At 46.8% G+C, this 20,494-nt stretch overlaps 1 protein-coding gene across 1 annotated transcript; it reads right to left on the reverse strand.

The window, feature by feature from the left end:
* Positions 1-53: 53 nt before the first annotated feature.
* Positions 54-19,579, reverse strand: LOC124001294 (eIF-2-alpha kinase GCN2-like). Its single transcript, XM_046307966.1, has 36 exons — positions 19,437-19,579; positions 19,165-19,244; positions 18,771-18,919; positions 18,581-18,681; positions 18,305-18,462; positions 17,649-18,187; positions 16,985-17,100; positions 16,700-16,854; positions 16,106-16,539; positions 15,946-16,009; positions 15,771-15,860; positions 15,296-15,418; positions 14,679-14,783; positions 14,372-14,438; positions 14,192-14,271; positions 13,772-13,873; positions 13,634-13,684; positions 13,210-13,446; positions 12,746-12,821; positions 12,198-12,319; positions 11,972-12,021; positions 11,684-11,852; positions 9,965-10,081; positions 9,763-9,828; positions 9,416-9,586; positions 9,137-9,271; positions 8,931-9,038; positions 8,539-8,667; positions 5,124-5,210; positions 4,793-4,905; positions 4,629-4,687; positions 4,021-4,124; positions 3,582-3,650; positions 2,805-2,849; positions 1,940-2,055; positions 54-503 (listed from the first exon to the last, which is right to left on the reverse strand). Exons 2-36 carry the CDS (start codon positions 19,174-19,176, stop codon positions 446-448), a joined length of 4,377 nt encoding a protein of 1,458 aa, XP_046163922.1. The 5' UTR covers positions 19,177-19,244; positions 19,437-19,579; the 3' UTR covers positions 54-445.
* Positions 19,580-20,494: the final 915 nt, after the last annotated feature.

A 20,494-nucleotide genomic window follows, 5' to 3' on the forward strand; every position in this document is an offset into this window, starting at 1 on the left:
TTCGCAGACTGGGGCATTCTCAAAGAAGAGGACCACAAACTGAGGGATTTATTGGGATTTATGTGATTTATTGCCATCAATCATGTCACTTAAAAAATATGGAATTGGACATTATTTTCGAAAACATTATCTGCAATCAAAAAAACCTTCCGCTTCAGAATGTATATGAGCTGTTCCATTAAGGCAGGTACAGTAAGGTTAAAAACTGTCTTGGTCTTGTGGTAGGGAGTAACACAATGCTGTGAGCTTCAGGGTAACAGCTGATTGTACCTGGATTACATTTCAACACTTACTTTTGAATTTGGGTTCACTCTGAAAAGGAAAGTCACAGAATAAAGCTGTCAACTTCTTCAAACAGATACTGTTTCACAAAATTGAAAAGCACAGGAAGCCCGTTGTGCTGGGAGCAGCTTGGAGCTTGTCCTGGGCAGAAACATCTTCGGTTTCACAGAAGAATCTTGTAGTAATCATCCTTGTAGCTGTACAAAACCACCACAGCAACCCTGCAAAGACAAGACACTCATCAAGTCGAAAACTTGATATTTAATGTATGTCCAAAACAACCCCACCGTGTGTCCACTAGCAGACTGTTGATGTTTCCATAAGCAAAGGGAATGTAGAACACTTGCTATGGCCATCAAAAACCTATAACTGTTTTATTGTGTAAGTCTACCACACCAGATAAAGTCTGTTTAGCTGTTTAACTGGCCAGTTCATTGTGTAAAAACAGCCTAATTGGACTATTTCTATTCATTGTCACCTTGATCATTATTGGCCCTAGCTTTCCATTCTTTAACAGGGCATTTCTGATGACCGGGGGGGGGGCTAGTCTGTTTTGAAGTACATGAAATAGTGGCTGTAGCTGTAAGACTGGGGCAGCTCAATGACTGTGGGGCCCTATGGGTAGTTTACAGGCACAGTGCAGCCAAGTTACTGTTGACTACTGTGGCCTTTGGCCCACTCATCTTGTCTTCTCTGTGCCCTAATTCCAGCCAAAACAAACACAAAAACACCCACTGTGAATATCTCCATTGTTAGCGAGCCCAAATGATGTTGTGAGTAAACACTTTTCCCTTAACGGTGAATGAGTACACACAGGAAATTAAAACCAACTGCTCTGGACAGGCTACGAAGAGCCCAGATGGAACCATAGAAAGAGGCTGGATGGAACCATAGCAAGAGAACATCGGTCAAATCCTACATGTACCTTGTTCTAAAAATCCAAATGAAGCTAGGCAGTGCAAAAAAAAATAGAGTTTAGCCAAGTCTTTGAGCAGGGCTATAGGCAGTGAGTCTGATATTATCCCAGGCTCCTGTAGACAGCTTGCAGTGGGGCTTTAGCCCTACCTGTGACCTGGCCTATGGCCCAGGACTCGAACTGTCACTCACAGTGGAAACAACCAGACAGCAGACAGACAAGCAGTCCAAATCTTTCCCCCAGATTCCAAATGGAAATCTGATAATCTGAGGAGTTGTTTTAGAGACTACAGTTATCTCTGACCTGATCATCTGAGGAGTTGTTTTAGAGACTATAGTTATCTCTGACCTGATCATCTGAGGAGTTGTTTTAGAGACTACAGTTATCTTTGACCTGATCATCTGAGGAGTTGTTTTAGACTATAGTTATCTCTGACCTGATCTGTTTGAAGAGTTTACTGACCTCCACCTACATGGGGTATGGGCTGGGGTTTTCTGATGCTTGCTGGTCACAAAAGGAAGTCTGGTTTTTAAAGGGCCTTTAATGGTCTCTACCGTTTTTCCTCCGGTTTCATGATTTTTAATAAAAAGGCGAGTTGGGCCTGAGTCAGGCCCTGGGAGCACACAGGGGCGAGGCGATGGGGTATACTGCCCTGCTCTCTCACACTGGCTGGGCTCGCCTGCCCTGAGACACCCATACGCTGTTCAAAACAGCCCAGTAACCACAGGTACAACTACGCACCTTTTCATGATTTTGAAGCGGTGGATCTCCTCGCAGATGGACTTGAGGTAGCGCTGCTTGGGCAGACGCGACAGCAGATGTTTAACGCTGATATTGAACGACTCATCTCCATCAAACTGAGACAGAGAGACAGAGAGACAGAGATCAGACATTCAACGTAGCCACTATGATCAAACAAACACGGTTGTTATTGTATTTGTCGTTACCGTGTCAGAGACTCCACCATCTGCAGTTAATGGGGGGGGGGGGGAAATATAAAAGATAGATCTGCGGGTTGTGGATTTTACACATGGTATATTTTTGCCTGTTGAGACTGGAGGTTCTGTAAAGCTGCTAGGATAGTTTAGAGTCTCAGGCCCTCGATGCTCTGTGGGGTAATTAGTGTGATGGGGGGGTTTCCTGTGGGTCTGGGCATGCACACTGTGTATTGTAAGTTGTTTTCTCTGACACTCAATCACAAAGCCATGTATGATGTGAGAGTGGAACTGTTTCAGGTTGCCATTCATTCTATGCTTTGTCTGCTAATAGAAGCTTGTGTTTGGAGCATTGAAAAAAATATTTAACACCATATCATTTACATTCTCTTTTTTTTTAAATGAAAACTAGGGGTTTCTGCTTCGTTTGGCAGGCGCTGCAGCCAGGAATTTGGAATGTGAGTGTTCACACCTTGTCCCAGCTGATAGTTGGGTAAATCTGTGGTGTTTACTCCCCTCCCCAGACAAGGCTAAGGAAGGAGTCAGGACTCCCAAATGTTTCCTCTCCGCAGGCCTGACCCCCCTTCCTTCCCTCCCCTACTCCATCCTGCCAAGATGGACTTTATTGGTTGTGCAGATGGAGGTCATGATAAGCAGAGCTGGGTACAGACCTCCAAAGACAGGAAGTTGATGAGGGTTTCCTTCGGCAGGTCCACCTGGGACGGAACAACAAAGGGAGGTGCGTTAGACTCCACTAAAACACAACGGCTGTTACTGTATCTCACCATGTCATCTCAGACCACACTGTACATAGCATGCTGTCCTTTTCCTTAGGAAGTATATGTAACCTCAGCCACGGCACTCAAATATTAGCTATAAATATTCAAGACACATTCCAGAATGGCACAAAACAGAAGGTTCAGTTCCCTCAGCTCAAGGTCATGACGATCATTTGCCCACTGTGCTGTAGCAATTTAGTCAGAGCAGAACATAGACTTTATTCATTATTCTTCACTCATGGTGCTCTCACCACCACTGAGTGCACTACTGGAACTCATTCATGGTGCTCTCACCACCACTGAGTGCACTACTGGAACTCATTCATGGTGCTCTCACCATGATAATAATACACTGTATAATTTACTCTGTGAATTTCTCCTTTCAAATTGAATACGAAACCACAAATAAACAAAATATGCTAGCAATTTAGCTCCAAATGACATGCTCTCTCCTTCCGTTTTCTGTTTTGGAGCAACTGGAATCACTTTGTAGCCATCTACCTCCAGGAGAGCTCTGGTAACCCCTCTGCATGCAGAGAAAAACAGAGGGGAGGACCACTAGTCCAACTGATCGGCTAACCTCTGTCCTCGTTTCACGCACAGATCTATTTCATACATGGATTCAACAGATAAGGTGTAGAGGTGGGAAAACAGAAAAAAATGACTTACAGCCAGAACTTCGATGTCATTGCTCTTGCTCTGTAAATTGCTACCTAGATTCTGCAATCTGGTTTGTATCTGAACAAAGAAAGAGAGAGAGAGAGAGGGGGAAAAGGAGTAATTGCTCCCATGAACACAATGAAACTGGGAAACAAAAGCCACTTCATCCTCACATGCAATCCGTCTCTACGCGAGCCAATGGGGTTTAAGCCTGGGCTGGCGGCGTGTAAAAGGCGGTGCGTTGTCTGACTGTGACGAACGCTACAGTGAGACAGAGCTGGGAACCACAGCCAGAGAGGGAGAGAGAGGGCGAGGTTGTCCCGGTCTCGTGATCGGCTGCATGACTGGGCTTGGCTCGGTCCGTCCGTCCGTCCATCTGTCTGTCTGTCTGTCTGTTATAGCCTACTCCAGGAGAGGTATGAGTGACATATGTGATTGATTGACAGACCTGGGTCTCGTAGCGTCGTCTGGTGCTAGAGGACACCTTCTCCGGGGTGAGGAGGTTCACATTCATGTTACTAGAGGCACTGCTCCCGTGCTGCTCTGATGATCCTGTCAGATCACACACACACACACACACACACACACACACACACACACACACACACACACACACACACACACACACACACACACACACACACACACACACACACACACACACACACACACACACACACACTCCTAATGAGACCATGGCAATATGTCAGAGCTGTTACAGCCTTCTCCCACCACCACCCACAGACACCAGTCGACTGAGAAGCCATCATTGTTAGCCAGACTAATAAGTCCAGTGTGTTGTATTAAGGTTTATATCTACTGTACATCTGAGCCAGAGGTGAGAAATGTAACACTACTACTAATCACTTTGTAGTTCACATATTCACCATCACTCTTTGATTATCCATTTAACAAAGCTCTGCCACCATGTAGGGACTTAAACCCAGAACAAAGTAGGTTCATAGGAAACCAGAGGACCATAATTACTGCTTTGCTCTCTCTCAAAGGTAATGGGGTCATCCTTGGACACAGGGTCAAGAGGCTGTTCAACTGTACCTGAGGTACTGACGAGTGATCCCTTGGAATTCTGAAGAGAGACGGTCTCTGAGATTTCCCTGTTGGAGGAGAGACAAACAACGTCGCTGTGTCAGTCTCTTTCCCCAACTTCACTGGGAGTGTGGAACAGAGTTTGTGCGTGGGCTAGTAAACCATGTTGTCACCTGACATTTCTCTCCTCGTAGAATTTGGTCCGACATTTCTGAACAATGTGATCCACAAGGTCAGACTCTGGAATCCTCTTCTCTGACTGCCTTTCCTTCTCAAAGGACTTGACCTGGGGACACACAGGGGACAGGGAGGGGAATCAGACCTGCTTCCAACACACACGTTCACTCAAAATTCTCGTATTTTGGGGAATTCATATCAATACCATATACACTGAGTATACCAAACATTAGGGACACCTTCCTAATATAGAGTTTCACCACCCCGTTTGCCCTCAGAGCTTTGAGCATCTGGACAAGCTTTATATAAATGAATAGTTATTATTACCTTGATGTAGTACCCCTCCTTGTCTGAGACCAGGGCCATGCAGGTGATGCCAGCCTGTCTGCAGTGCTCCAGCAGAGTCTCCTGGGACTGAACACAACACAGTCAGATCCATGGGGAAGAAAACACTACATTGTAATAGCCAAGTGAAAATATGGTATATACTGCCCCCAAGATGATGATGTCCCAACGGGCTCCAGATCCTGCAACCTATTTCTAGACCCAGATGAACATTTACAGTCCCCCCCTCCCCCCAAAAAAGTTGCATTTTCATTGTTGGACATAAAAAGGCACCAGGAAATCAGCTCCAAGTGATTTTAATTTGGGAAATCCATTCAAGTATTTCCACACATTATAGATAGATCGTTTACAAATGTGATCATATACAAATGTAATCAAGGTTTAAAATGATTATGTTTTCGTCAAATATTACATCTATTTGGGCTTCATGCTGTCAATTTGCAGTCTACAAATGATTTGTAATTATGTTACAGCCCCCCAACCATCCCCTCAAGAAAGAAAATTGGCCTTCAGCTGAATCTAGTTGATGATTCCAGCTATAGGGGTTGTGGTAACAGTGAGCTAGAGTTCAGTGGTTACAGTGAGCAAGTGGACCCCTTCAACACTATACAGTGAATTCGTTTGAGGATAAGCTCTCCTTCAGCTCCATGTTTCTCCTGTAATATGACAGTGGGGTTATGGGAAAGTCTGTTTGTGGCTTATTTATCAATGTGGGCTGTCTGTTTAAGAGTAAGAGTTGTAAAGCAGTTCTGGTGGTTTAGTGGTGTGCTGAAAGCTGGGTTCAGGCAGGCTTCAGTGGCTTTCCTGTGACTCATCAGTTCCTGTGCAAACGGAGAGTGTGTGAGCAAACGGAGAGTGTGCGCGCAAACGGAGAGTGTGCGAGCAAACGGCGGAGAGTGTGCGGCAAACGGAGAGTGTGCGCGTAAACGGAGAGTGTGCGCGCAAACGGAGAGTGTGCGCGCAAACGGAGAGTGTGCGCGCAAACGGAGAGTGTGCGCGCAAACGGAGAGTGTGCGCGCAAACGGAGAGTGTGCGCGCAAACGGAGAGTGTGCGCGCAAACGGAGAGTGTGCGCGCAAACGGAGAGTGTGCGAGCAAACGGAGAGTGTGCGAGCAAACGGAGAGTGTGCGAGCAAACGAGAGTGTGCGAGCAAACGAGAGTGTGCGAGCAAACGGAGAGTGTGCGAGCAAACGGAGAGTGTGCGCGCAAACGGCGGAGAGTGTGCGCGCAAACGGAGAGTGTGCGCGCAAACGGAGAGTGTGCGAGCAAACGGAGAGTGTGCGAGCAAACGGAGAGTGTGCGAGCAAACGAGAGTGTGCGAGCAAACGAGAGTGTGCGAGCAAACGGAGAGTGTACGGCAAACGGAGAGTGTGCGAGCAAACGGAGAGTGTGCGAGCAAACGGAGAGTGTGCGAGCAAACGAGAGTGTGCGAGCAAACGGAGAGTGTGCGAGCAAACGGAGAGTGTGCGCGCAAACGGCGGAGAGTGTGCGCGCAAACGGAGAGTGTGCGCCGTACGTGTTGGACAACACGGCAGGAATGTAATAATAAAAGCAGAAAACGCCCCATTTAACACTGAGATCAGAGAGAGAGAGAGAGAGAGAGAGAGAGAGAGAGAGAGAGAGAGAGAGAGAGAGAGAGAGAGAGAGAGAGAGAGAGAGAGAGAGAGAGAGAGAGAGAGAGAGAGAGAGAGAGAGAGAGAGAGAGAGAGAGAGAGAGAGAGAGAGAGAGAGAGAGAGAGAGAGAGAGAGAGAGAGAGAGAGAGAGAGAGAGAGAGAGAGAGAGAGAGAGAGAGAGAGAGAGAGAGAGAGAGAGAGAGAGAGAGAGAGAGAGAGAGAGAGAGAGAGAGAGAGAGAGAGAGAGAGAGAGAGAGAGAGAGAGAGAGAGAGAGAGAGAGAGAGAGAGAGAGAGAGAGAGAGAGAGAGAGAAGGGGTGGCAGAGATACCACTGGGCCACGGCAGCATAAAGCCTGGAAAATTAAATGCGTGCTGGGGGAACGCTTCACTTGTGCCTCATAAATTCCTCCAGAGTGGCGGAGAACCAAGTTTAGCTTGGAACGGAGAGCAACTCTGCCCATTGCACACACCTGGTCCTGTCCGGGTAGTGTACTCACCCGTGGCTGTGTGTGAGCAGCAGAGCTGATTTATCCTAATCAAATACAGACAGACAGGTTTCAACTGGCAGGCAATGCTGAGTCAGAACAGAGCAGCAGACGGACTCTGCTGAGGAACAATCCCTGTACTGTATATCATCTCTCTGCTCTGCTCTCCAGCGGTCTCTCTCCCCACCAGCTTCCTCACAGCAGCTCTCTCACTGAGACCGCCGAGGCTATAGCTCTGCCACTGTGGATGCCTGAGGGTAGACCAGCTTTCGGCCATATGCCTCCCAGCTGACCTCAGGTTTCACCATATTTGGCTAGAAAAACTAAAAGAAAGGAACCATGTCCGGACCATAAATGATCATTTACTGGAGATTTGTCCAGTAAAAGCAGTGCATGTGAAAGGTGTTAAGAGGGGAGTATCTCAGCACTTAATAAACTCTGAACACTGGATGTTGTCTCTCCCCCTCCCCCCAACTGGCTGGCTGGTCCATAAGGCAGGCATCCCTAACAACTTGGAGTGACATGTTGTTCCTCTCCAGCAAAGCAGCGTGAGCTCAGACAAAGCAAAGCTTTTAATTGCTGCTTGGGGCTCAGGGGGATGGAGTTGGGCAATCAGTGACGTTACAGAGAGTCACCGAGACAGAAACAGAAGAGATCCAATGAAAAGTAGAGAAGAGAGGGGAGACACTGGAGTGGGTGGAAGGAATGATGGAGAGGACAAGGGAGAAAAGGGTGAGGTAAACAGAGGAAAAGAGGACAAAAGAAGAGAACAAGAGGGGAAGTTTCAACGTAAGAGAGAGAGGAGAGCTGTCAGCTGCACGCTAACGCCAGGTTATGGGGGCCAGACAGAGAGAGACACACAGCAGTAGTGACATACAGCTCCTGGCCTGAGATCAGGCTGTCACATAAACATGAAGAATGGGACGAGGCATGGCACCAGAACAGCAGTCACACTACACCACCCACATGCAACAGGATGACAGCAAGTACACTGGAACACATTGAAACTCTTCTCAGGATAAAGTTGGTCAGACTTCAACTACAAACTGAAAATAAAAACTGCGTAGAAAACTCACAGAGATGTATTTCATCGTATTTCTTAAACGTGCTACACTAACAGGCTTATACAAGTAACCTCAAAATGGATCCCATTCCCCTGAGTGTTTACAGGCCCAGACACTGTCAAGGTAAATAACTCGGGCAGTTTGGACCCCCTGTCCATGTTGGGTAGATACCCCCTGTCCATGTTGGTTAGATATTGTCACAGCAGAAGGTGCTACAGGCTGCTCATCACTTACCTGTGACACATCATAGACGATGTCAGCAGAGACCCCTGCTGTCCACAGCTTCTGGATCACATTGATGGCCCTGCCCATGGAGGTGTGGCCTACAGGCACCACCAGCACATCACACGAACTGATAGAGGGCTAGGAAGCAGGGAGTTAGGTTTAAACACACACACACAGAGCTCCACACAAATTCAGTTGATTTGATTACAGAGGGTTCGGTGGTAAACCCATCAACTGTCATTCTACAGTATAGAAATATACAGTAGAGCCTTACCCAAAACAGCTACATTTTACAGGCAGGATAATAACAGAAAACTTTAACGGAGGCTGAAAGTAATAAGCCATCCTCAAATATGACCTTCTGTGTCTGTGGGTCATTATCACTGATGAAGTGTTCTCACCGGCTCCTCCATGTTGGCCAGGGCAGCACAGACCTTGTCCAGAGCCACACTGGCCCCTACTGCCGAGGGGCCAGGAGCAGAGGACGCTGGACCACGGAACTCAAGGATCTACAGGAAGAGAACCAGAAACCCTGATAGTTCAACACTTCCAAGGACCTAAGTTGGGACATAATCTGTTGGCGGCATGGGTAGGGTGGGGGCATTACCAGGTGGTCGTATCTCCCTCCTGCAGCCACGATGTCTGGCACTGTGCGTCTTCGTTTCTTGATGAAGGCCACAAACTGGAAGATGACCCCACAATGGTGCTGCACTTTATATACCAGACCCAGATTGACCACTACCTAAAAGACACACACATGAGAGAGTATCAATTGATCAATCACTCACTCACTCAACAATAAAACACATTTCAATACCATTCTCTCCATGCACTTCATACACATGTGGTAACAATCAAGATGGAGGGTGAGAGGGAATAGCAGTACCTGCAGCTTGACGCCCAGTCTCCTGAGCAGACCAGTGAGCTCCTCCAGGTCTCTGAGGCCCTGCTTGGCCAGCTGGGTTACGGCAGTCTTCTGTTTGGTCAGAGAGGTGATGAGGGGGACCAGGTCCCGAAGGTCTCCCTTTTGCTCTATGTATTTATACAGCGTCTGCAACTGGCAGGGAAAGACAGACAACATCAGACACAGATCTGAACAGAGAGAAAATACAGTATCTGTAGCTGAGAGCAAGGCAATGTTCAAGAAAAGCTGACCAGTATCTTCCCTCTGAGCAGTCACAGTGGACACACTGATGATTTCACCAGACATGTCATGCAACAGTAGATACTTACACTGTTGTTGGACAGAGAGAGGTTACAGAACTTGGCCTCCACCTCTCGCCTGGTCAGCTTTTCACTCTATGAACAGAGACAGAATACCATTTTATAGTTCCACTGGTAGAACAAACATGTTACGGACAAAACTTCTACCACACAATCTACGGCTGCATGGTGTATGTTTAATTTGCACGAGTGCAGTGGGCGGAGTACTAACCATGGCTTCACAAAGGATACTGGAGGCGTGGCTCAGCTTGTCCTCTGGGACTCCGCTGTGCAGCAGGATGGCCTTCAGCAGACTGGTGTGGTTCAGGTAGATGTGGTAGTTCCTCTCCTAACACAACACACACAATACACCATTACACCACACCACACCACACAACCAATAAAACTGAGCACAAATACAATCCTCATCCATAAACCACTACTATAGGAGGACTTCTCATCCCTAAACCACTACTGTAGGAGGACTGTTCATCCCTAAACCACTACTGTAGGAGGACTGTTCATCCCTAAACCACTACTGTAGGACTGTTCATCCCTAAACCACTACTGTAGGAGGACTGTTCATCCCTAAACCACTACTGTAGGAGGACTGTTCATCCCATAATCCCTACTGTAGGACTGTTCATCCCTAAACCACTACTGTAGGAGGACTGTTCATCCCATAATCCCTACTGTAGGACTGTTCATCCCTAAACCACTACTATAGGAGGACTTCTCATCCCTAAACCACTACTGTAGGACTGTTCATCCCTAAACCACTACTGTAGGAGGACTGTTCATCCCTAAACCACTAATGTAGGACTGTTCATCCCTAAACCACTACTGTAGGAGGACTGTTCATCCCATAATCCCTACTGTAGGACTGTTCATCCCTAAACCACTACTGTAGGAGGACTGTTCATCCCATAATCCCTACTGTAGGACTGTTCATCCCTAAACCACTACTATAGGAGGACTTCTCATCCCTAAACCACTACTGTAGGACTGTTCATCCCTAAACCACTACTGTAGGAGTACTGTTCATCCCTAAACCACTAATGTAGGACTGTTCATCCCTAAACCACTACTGTAGGAGGACTTCTCATCCCTGCTCAGTGAAATGGCCACAGAGGCTGGCTGCTGCTCTCTCATTCAGTGACTCACACATTCTTAACAGCTTTCTCACACAGAGAGAGGGAATATACAGTAAATGGTGCAATCAGGGAGAGGGCCTTTTAGAGTGGGCCTGGAGCCACGGGGGTCCTCTGGCCGTAACAGGGTGGGGGGGGGGGGACTGGGCTCATGCTGAGTGAACTGGGCCTACTGTACCAGGGTTTTTTCTGGATCAAAATGGAGCTTAGGTGGGGAGCGTTGTAGGGGTTGCGGTCGGCCTGGATGAATTTTAGAGAACATTTTAGAGGCCCCCATCTTGACGTTGTAGAGACATTTGTGCTTTTATAAGCCAAATTCCTGCAATTCTACACATTTTTCCATGCAACAGAGAAGAAATGTTGCAGTTTTAAAACAAATTTAGTGTGATTTTACATATTCTGCCATGGAGCTGAAGATTGCCAATATTTTAAAGTTTTAAAGCTAATTTCCTGCAATTCTAAGCATTTTGCAATGGCTAATGCTGTGTTCTAACTATACTGGTAAATACTTTTTTTAAATGTTCAATTCTCCCTGACTGTCTAGATTATATTTAGATGATTGTTAGTTTTCAAAGATTATATTCTTAAAAAATACATAGGTAATTTATCTTTTCTACATTCTTTATATCTGGTTTTAGACATTTACGTTTACACCGAAAGTGTTTTTCCTGCCCAAGAATTTCAATGGCAGAAAAATCCCTGTGTAGTGTCCAGGGAGTGAACAGGCCTGTGACCTGAACTAGACTGTAGTACCATGGTGAAAGGAGTGAGCCAGACAGGAAGTGGTCCAGTACTCGTACCTGCAGGACACTGAACTCCTGGATAATCTCTGAGATGGTGAAGATGGTCTCAGCGTCAGGCAGCAGGCTGTTGGTGACAGGGACAATGACATCAAAGGAACACTCCAGCAGCTCCCTGGGGTGAGCCCTGTCTGGCTTCCTGGGCCGGAACACACGCTCGATGCTCCACCTGCGCACACACACACACCCCGTTACATTATGCTGGATATAAACACATGCTCGGATGACATGCAAAGACTGAACATGCATAGACTCAAGAATTCAGTGATTGACTCCTATGAGGTTTACCTCTTGAAATGGGTAATATTATTTCTGGCCACAAATCTTGCGAATGCCATCTGGAATGGAGACAAAAGAGAGACTCAATAAACAGTGCATGCAAGACTACAATAAATCCCTATATGGAAACAGACAGTTAGTCCCTAGGATGTCCCAGGGTTGTCCTGAGGTTATTCTGGCTCTAGTCCACTCTGATTGCGTCACGGTGTAGTACTTCCTGCTTCTTGATGCTCACCCGGAGGTCGTAGGGCAGGGTGACCAGCATACCGCTGTGGTCCATCAAGCAGGCCAGCTCACTGCCCTCATACAACTTCCTATTCCTGGGGAGCAGCAGGGGGGTCTGGAGACGCACAGCCCCTGGACAGACAGCCACAGAAACACTATGTTTAATGTATGTTAATAAGTTTAATGTACATAAAAATAGAACCTCAAACACAATATGGAAGTTCAAATTCAACCAGTGTGCCCGCCAGCCATGTACAGTATCTACTTTGCATAATATATATATTTGACCTGGACAAAGCAGATAATATATAAACTGAATAAACAACTCAAATAAAGAATCGCAGCTGTATAAAGGTCTATAACATGTATATATAACCAAACATCTGCCTAGAATTATAGTCACTAGAGACCTCAGTATATATGGGAGCAGATGTTTAAGTCAAGGCCCCCAGTGAGGTCTTTATAACAGCGAGTTACAGTGGAATGGGTCAAGTCGTTTGCACAAGAGAGTAAACGTGACTTCAGCTCTTAAAATGGGACAAAAAGGTCCGGACTCACCATGTTTCTTGAAGATCCTGGTAATTGTTTCGTACACATACTGTTGCAATTTAGCACTGTTGAAATTAAAACTACCCTGCAGCAAAACAAAACAAACGCAGTCTGTTATGAATAAAAAGGCATCGATTAAAGCTTAAACAATCCCAGCATTATGTGGAACGGATGACGGGAGAGCTGCAACGGAACACAGGACCAGCATCACTACTGTGTCTACAGTGACACCTACAGGAGGAGATGGGAAGCTCTTCCCACTTTGGACCATTCTGTTCTGAGCATTCAAGACAAATTCTCCAATACTTGTCTGTCACAAACAGTGGTTTGAGACGCTATGAAACGGCAGAAAGAATAATCGTACCCAAGCTTTAACGTCTGGTTGGCTTTGTGTTGTGTTTGTGTGGCTTAGGTCAGGTTTGAGGGGTCTGGTCCAATGTGTCGGTGTGTTGGCCAGGGCAGTTGCCTAGTACCTTGTGGAGGTCGATATCGTAGGTGTAGTCCATGACGGGGGAGGTGTTCTGGGAGAAGAGCTGGTTGACCATAGTGCGGTAGGCCTTGCCATTGACGTTAGCCATGGTGTGCTGCAGGACCTCGTGGAGCTCTGACTCCTCCATCTGGGGCGGGGGCAGCAGATCACTCTTCAGGAGCTCCTGGGCCGTGGGACGCAGGGCCGGGTCATGGTTCAACAGCCAGCCAATCACCTTCCTCTGAGATAGACACAGGGCTAAGGATCAGTCAATCGGCCCATACCGTGTAACGTCACTCAGTTTGGTTTCATTCAAATTCCCATCGTCAGACTATGTGAACTACTTCTACTTCATACATAGCTTCACAAAAATTCACAGAGCTGAGAGTATAACTTGTGTAACATGAATAGAATATGTCCTTAGTCACCTGCATTCCACTCTTACACTCAGGGAAGTCTTCAGGGAAGTGGATGTCCTCCTGCAGAGTGGAATGACAGAGTGACGGGGATGAAAGATGATTGAGACCCCCCCCCCCCCTTGTGTTCCCTTTGCTGGATAGACTCACCATGCGCAGCTGGCTCAGGACTGAGATGCGTTCAGATCCGGTGGTCATGGGCCGGTAGGACATCTCAAACAGGATGATACCCAAGCTAAACAGATCCACTTTCTGAGGATAAAAACACATCGTGGGTTGAACCCTCTCCCCTTTTACATCAGGTTCATACAGTCCATTCAGAATTATATATTTCCTAGTGAGAATACAGTAACACCGTTGGGAAAACCTTGAACTGCCTAAAATGACAGAGGACATTAGTTTGTGCTCCACCCAGGAGTCAAGGGCCTTAAAAAGTCATTATAAGATAGTATAATATTTTAGAGACTAATTTTGAGATCTTTTATGAATGATTGTACTGAGACAATACCTCCTTATTTTGTTCTTCTGAATTGACTTTGGTGCTTGTTCCATTCATACTGTATTTCTTACCTGGTTGTAAGTGGCTTTAGTATTTCCTTGCACCTCTGGACTGACATACAAGGCAGTACCAACCATACCAGTCATATTCCCTGTTCAGAAATAACAAGGTACAAAATATGAGCTTAACAGAGTCACAAAGCCTGAAACACTTGGGGCAGTTTGACGTGGAAGGAGGTTGCTTCTCAGTACCTGTTGGGTCCGATTTGAGAATCAGAACAGAGCCACTCTCCTCAATATCCAGTTTACCTGCCGCAGCCTATGAGGAGATTAAATGTACAGTCAAAACCACTTATTTGTTGATTCTTGACTTACTTGGACTTGCAGAGAAGGCAATAACACATTACAATTCTGACATTAAGACAAAAAAAACACAAGAAATACATCACCTTGATACAGTGTCAAAATTCCACTTATGGACCTCAACATGAACTTCAAGCTATCAGTTAATTAATCTCTATCACCAGGAGACAGCGAAGCTGAGGACATTAAGGCATACCACATTAGCAGGATGGTCTGTGGCCAGGCCAAAGTCTCCAATTTTCACATGGTCCTGAGAGTCCAAGAAAATGTTGACAGGCTTGAGGTCTCGATGAATCATCCCCTGTTGGAAGGGTGATGGGGAGGTGATCAATTAGTGCTAATTGGAACCGTGGCTAGAAGCATGTCATGCGGGTAATCATGGTTGTTCTGAGCCGTGCTGTGACAGCTTGGCTTCTTGGCGTAGAGGTAGGAAGGAACATGTATGCCAGAACATTTGAGCGTTTGAAGAAGTGGGAAGAGGATCCTTTAAAACACCGTTTTGCATCAAACACATTTCAAAACACTTCATACAGCACAAATTATATCCCATATCAATGTCCACCATGAACTTAGCAAAACCTTTCTTTGTCATTGGGATCTGAAGATTTAGCAGATACTTGAAGTGGAACAACATCATCAGAAGCAGTGACTGTCCTGGACTTCCTACTTCTTAACCGAATGTGACCCTCTCTCGCTCCACTCTTCTCCAACTCTATGATCTCAACATGATATCTCTGTTTTCCCACACCCTGAAGCAGACACCGAACCCTACAGTGCACTCTGATTAGGGGAGATGGGGCTTTACAGACAGACCTGTTCGTGGATGTAAGCCAGGCCATCCAGGATCTCCCTGAAGAACCTCCACAGGCGACTGTTGTCCTGATGGAGGCCCTGGTCAATGGTGTCTCGCAAAGTGCTTTTTTCACAGTATTCCATCTGGAGGGAGGAGAGAACACAGGTTAGATCAGGGTTCTCAAAGTGGGTCAGGGTGTCCACGGTCAGAGCAACATTTTTTTAAATCACACACACACACACACACACACACACACACACACACACACACACACACACACACACACACACACACACACACACACACACACACACACACACACACACACACATACATATATACACATATATATAAGTTGTGTTCTGATTCTGAGGGGGTCCCTGATTAATTTTGTGTCACAGCCCAAAAAGTTTGAGAACCCCTGGGTTAGATGTCAAACATAAAACAGTGCCCTCTAGTATGGTATTAGTTAAGTGCTAGTGAACTGAGCCTTACCTGGATGTAAAGGTAATGTGCTATGAGCTGTGGCCTCTCCGAGTCTGTGCTATCTATCGTGTCACCCCCCACTCTCTTGCTTGGCTCCTCCTAAGGAATGGAGATGACATTGAATGTAATTGGTGAAATTGTACACACTAGCAACACACACTATGGCAATACTGTGAACACTAACCTGAGATATGCTGCCATTCCCATTGTCAAAAATGATGTCACTCTCTGAGTCACTGTTTGATGGGCTAGATGCAAACAAAACAGATAACAAGAAGTGCATTTTATTTCAGTACATCAAGTGCACAGGGCACTGCATCAGATGTACCCTTAGAGGAACTCACAGGAACGAGGCACAGAAGACATCCTCTTCATCATCGTCGTCCTCGTCGCTGGTCTCATGGTCACTACACTTGGCGCTAGAGGACCTTTCGATGGAGGTGCTCCACTCCACCGAGCTGGCTAGGGCGGGGGGAGGGGCGTTGTCCTCCACGTTGTCAAGAATGCTGAAGCCCAGCTCGTTGAGTCGCAGAGAGGGGGCTCGGACCTGGGGCAGTTTCTCCGCTGTGCTCTTGGGCTCGGAGCTGTCTGAGCTCAGGACCCCCGTGGAGGGGGTCTCGTGCCTCTCGATCCAGGCGTTGTAGTAGCGGACGATGTTCTCGTGGTTGAGGCGCGACAGCAGCGTCACCTCACCTTTGATCCTACGGAACTGCTTACTGGCTGGGTTCACCTGGATACGCTTCACAGCATAGTAACAGCCATCCAACTTGTTCTGGACCTGTCCACAAAGAGAGCGGTATGGACATAGAGAAAGAGAAACAAAGATGGGTGGGGAGACAAGTGAATACAAACATTATGTGAACAATAACCATGGCCTAAAAGACAAGGGGAAGGCTGTGAAAGCTACTGTCAGCTATGCTATATTAAACATGGTTTACCTTGATAACGGCACCAAAAGCTCCTTTCCCCAGCAGCTGTAACTCTTCAAACTCATTGAAGTAGCGTGAGAACTGCCTCTGCAGCCCAGTGCTGAACGGAGCATTGAGGATGTGACTGTGAGGGATGACCGACGACGCAAAGTCATCCCCATTGTCTGGGAGAGGACAGAATACACCAGTCAGGACTCTATATGGTGAATCAGAAGTCTGAACTCTTAGTGTGTGACTTTAACACTGAAAATATCTAGTGGCTCTGTTCTGAACTTTGTAAAGAGAAGTTGTCACCTTCTGGACTAGCATCTTGGCACTGTAGAGGGGTCTTTGGAAGTGGAGTGTTGAGGAAGGGGTGGTCCAAGAGCTGCTGGGTGTTCCAGCGGTCAGCATCATCCAGGCACACACACCTACCACACACACAAACAGTGAACGTTGCATTACGCATGGAAACTTTCAATAGAGCTAACATTCATGTAGGGGATTCCTGGCAAGGCCCACTGTGGCCATCAACATCTGGTCCACACTGTGTTACTCTGCATCCACACTACACTAACACTGGTACCCAAACACAGAGGACGAACTCTGACAACCAACCGCTGATTAACACACTGTCCATGATAGGAGGACAATAGGCCAAAAGGCACAGGAAAGTGAAATACATCAAATTGAACCTGTATGTGCAGTGTGCCTGGTTTCTATCACAAGAATAATAAAGCTGACAAGTTTCCTAAATCATCTAGCTAGATATACCAAAAAACATATGTGCTAATGAGTCATAATCTGTAAAACACATTTTAATTTAACCACAGAAAATTACAAGTTTTAATTGACTGCCACCATAAAAAAGTGAGAAGGTCCAGGCATGGAAGAAGTGGCTGAGAATGGGTTGTCTAGCTGTCACTGAGACTAGCTGTCTGGCCAAACTGAGTTGATGGTTATTGTCAGGCAGGCGTACCTGTTAAGGAAGTCCTGGAAGTCAGCTGGCAGGCTGGTGGGCACAGACACAGGGTACTCCCTGACCTCCTTCCCCTGGCTCAGTGCCAGCAGCATAAGTCCCATGCTCCATACGTCCCCTTTCTTCCCAGCCTTGGTGGGAAGCATGTCCTCACAGAAGTGCACGCGGGCCTGCACAAAGATGTCCTCATTGCAGATGTCACCCAGTCTCTTGGAGAGGCTGTAGTCTGTGAGACGCACATTGCCCTGGTGGTCCAGCAGCACGCTAGAGGCGCCCAGCTGTTTGTGGACAACAGAGTTGGAGTGGAGGTACTCGAGGGCAGCCAGGAGCTGGGTGGTGAGCAGGCGGAGGCGCTCTAGGGGGATGGCGGTCTGGCTGGCCAGGCTCTGGCTCAGACTGCTGCTGACCCCGACATACTCCACCAGCAGGTCCACCACCAGGCAGTCATCCCTCTCACTGGAGCTCAGGGCCTGGTAGTGCACCAGGTTAGGGTGCTCCAGCTTCAGCAGGGAGTTCAGCTCACTCTCTGCTCCATGGATCTATAAAGACATGGACAGAGGGTATTACTTAGTGTGTAGGCATCTGTGTTACAATATCTTGAAATCTATGACTATACCATCTGAAGTCAGGAAGGATCTCAGCAAGGAATTACTCACCTGCTTTTTACAATTGTCAATCTTCCCGTTTTCCTCGCTGGTGAAGAACTTGCCAATCTTCTTGTTCCAGCGTAGGATCCACTCGTATACTACAGCAAACTCTCCGTTGGTCGCATCGAATGCATTATAAACATTACGGCCAAGCCTCTCACTCTCTCCTGCCAGAGACACAGACACATAGCATACTGAGGCGCACAACACAACACTGACAGTACAGTAAACTACAATACAAAACAACATAATGAGAGAGATTTACAGGAAATTATAATCTCTTACCCAGGCACTTCCCTCTATGCACTACGATGTCCCCCAGGGTACTGTTGCTGAAGTGAAGCACTTCCTGTGAGCGTTGGCTATCCTCGCTGTACGTGTCCCGTCTGGTGACAACAAAAACAACATGCAAAGTTAGCTCCGTGTAGTTCAGGGACAGAGCTATATCTTAGGAATGTATGTTGCTGGTCCGTGCCTGTGGCGGGTGTTCGAGTTGGTTCGTCTCCGGTGGTTGGCCCCTTTTCTGGGTTCAGTGAGCTCAGGTGGAGGTCCAGGGGAACAAGGTGAGCTGCCCAAAACAGAACAACTTTCTATGGCAGGCTGGTCCAAACTGTCAAACCGCTCCTGGGCAATCACAAAGCCAGAATCTGTTTACATTTCATGCTCTGTTTTGTATGGAGGTTTAATTTTTAATATGTAGGTCAAGTCGAGCATGATTTTAATTAATTTGGTTTCAAACAGTATTATATTAATTGATGATCAGTATCCTAAAAACCTAAAGTCCGTCACTTTTCCAAAGAGGGATAAGAAGTATTGGTTCGAAAAAAGTGAGTTGGCTAAATGTAAACATTTGAAGATTATGATGGCACCTGTTTGGCCATTTCTTTCCTCTTCTTCTCCTCTCGTTTCTCCTCTCTCTTCTTTGGATTTCAGCCATGATCTCACATTTCTGTAGAGGTGAAAGGGTTTAAAGATATAGTACATGTGTGTGTGTGTGTGTGTGTGTGTGTGTGTGTGTGTGTGTGTGTGTGTGTGTGTGTGTGTGTGTGTGTGTGTGTGTGTGTGTGTGTGTGTGTGTGTGTGTGTGTGTGTGTGTGTGTGTGTGTGTGTGTGTGTGTGTGTGTGTGTGTGTCCTCCTCACCGTCTGCTCCTCCTGCCTGCGGCGTTGGTCCAGTTTCTCCTGCTCCTCCAGGGCTAGCCTCTCCTGCTGCAGCCGCTGGTTCTTCAGCATCTCCTCATGGAAGGAGCTGGACGGACGTTTGTTGTGTTCACTCAGAAACCCCTGAACATGGTCGGCCAGCTCATAGATCATCACCTGGGCGAAGAGAGGGGGAGGTGATGGAGAAAATACGTCATTTTGAGACTTACACGATGACGGGACCAAAGCAAAATTACAATTGTAGTGTCTAAGGGTTCAGTGGAGACGTTGGTCATCTGTCTGCCGGCCTGTAAAAGACTATCTCACCTCCCCACATCGCTCTGCAGCCAGTTTAGTGAGCTCTGTCTGGAGGTTCTGGAGGTTGTCATTGGAGAGACCTTTGGCATTCTTTAAGTCAAGCTCTGGAGGCCTGTCTCCCAAACAAACAAAGGAATTAATGTTTAAAAACATATACCAGTTTGTTCCAGACAGATGAAATGATTAGGCGGTTGTATCAAACCGAAAAAACACGTTGAACTACAAATCAGGCACAGTATTCCTAATGCCAGAGGTGGCAGCTGTTATTTATATTTCATCAGACAGCAACAGCTGGCCTGACTACACGTGGCCCCGGTGGTGTATACTAGGAAACATTATCTAACATTATACATCTGAATCTAGAGCAAGATATACTGTATGACATGCACGATGGATTGATCTAATGATACTCACACATCTGGGTACGTTGGTGGGATTTTGACCTGCAAGTCCACTGTCACATAACTTTCCTTCCCATTGCTTAGTCCGTTAGGTCGCAGGCACAGGTATACCTCGGGTGGCCTTTTGATCTGAATGAGGAGAGAGCAGAACACAGAAGGACACAAATATAGGAATTATTGTTGGTGTAATCAACACCACGTCGCATTAGCAAGTCAGCAATCAGGAACTCTATTCATCAAACAATTGTGTTGAAAGTAGGCCTACCTTCCATGGACGGTTATTCCGCAGATCCTGAAAATCATCTCCAAAAATGGATGCAAGCGCTTCTAGTTCGTTTTCCT

Source organism: Oncorhynchus gorbuscha, linkage group LG17 (assembly GCF_021184085.1).
Source record: "Oncorhynchus gorbuscha isolate QuinsamMale2020 ecotype Even-year linkage group LG17, OgorEven_v1.0, whole genome shotgun sequence".
Lineage (NCBI taxonomy): Eukaryota > Metazoa > Chordata > Actinopteri > Salmoniformes > Salmonidae > Oncorhynchus > Oncorhynchus gorbuscha.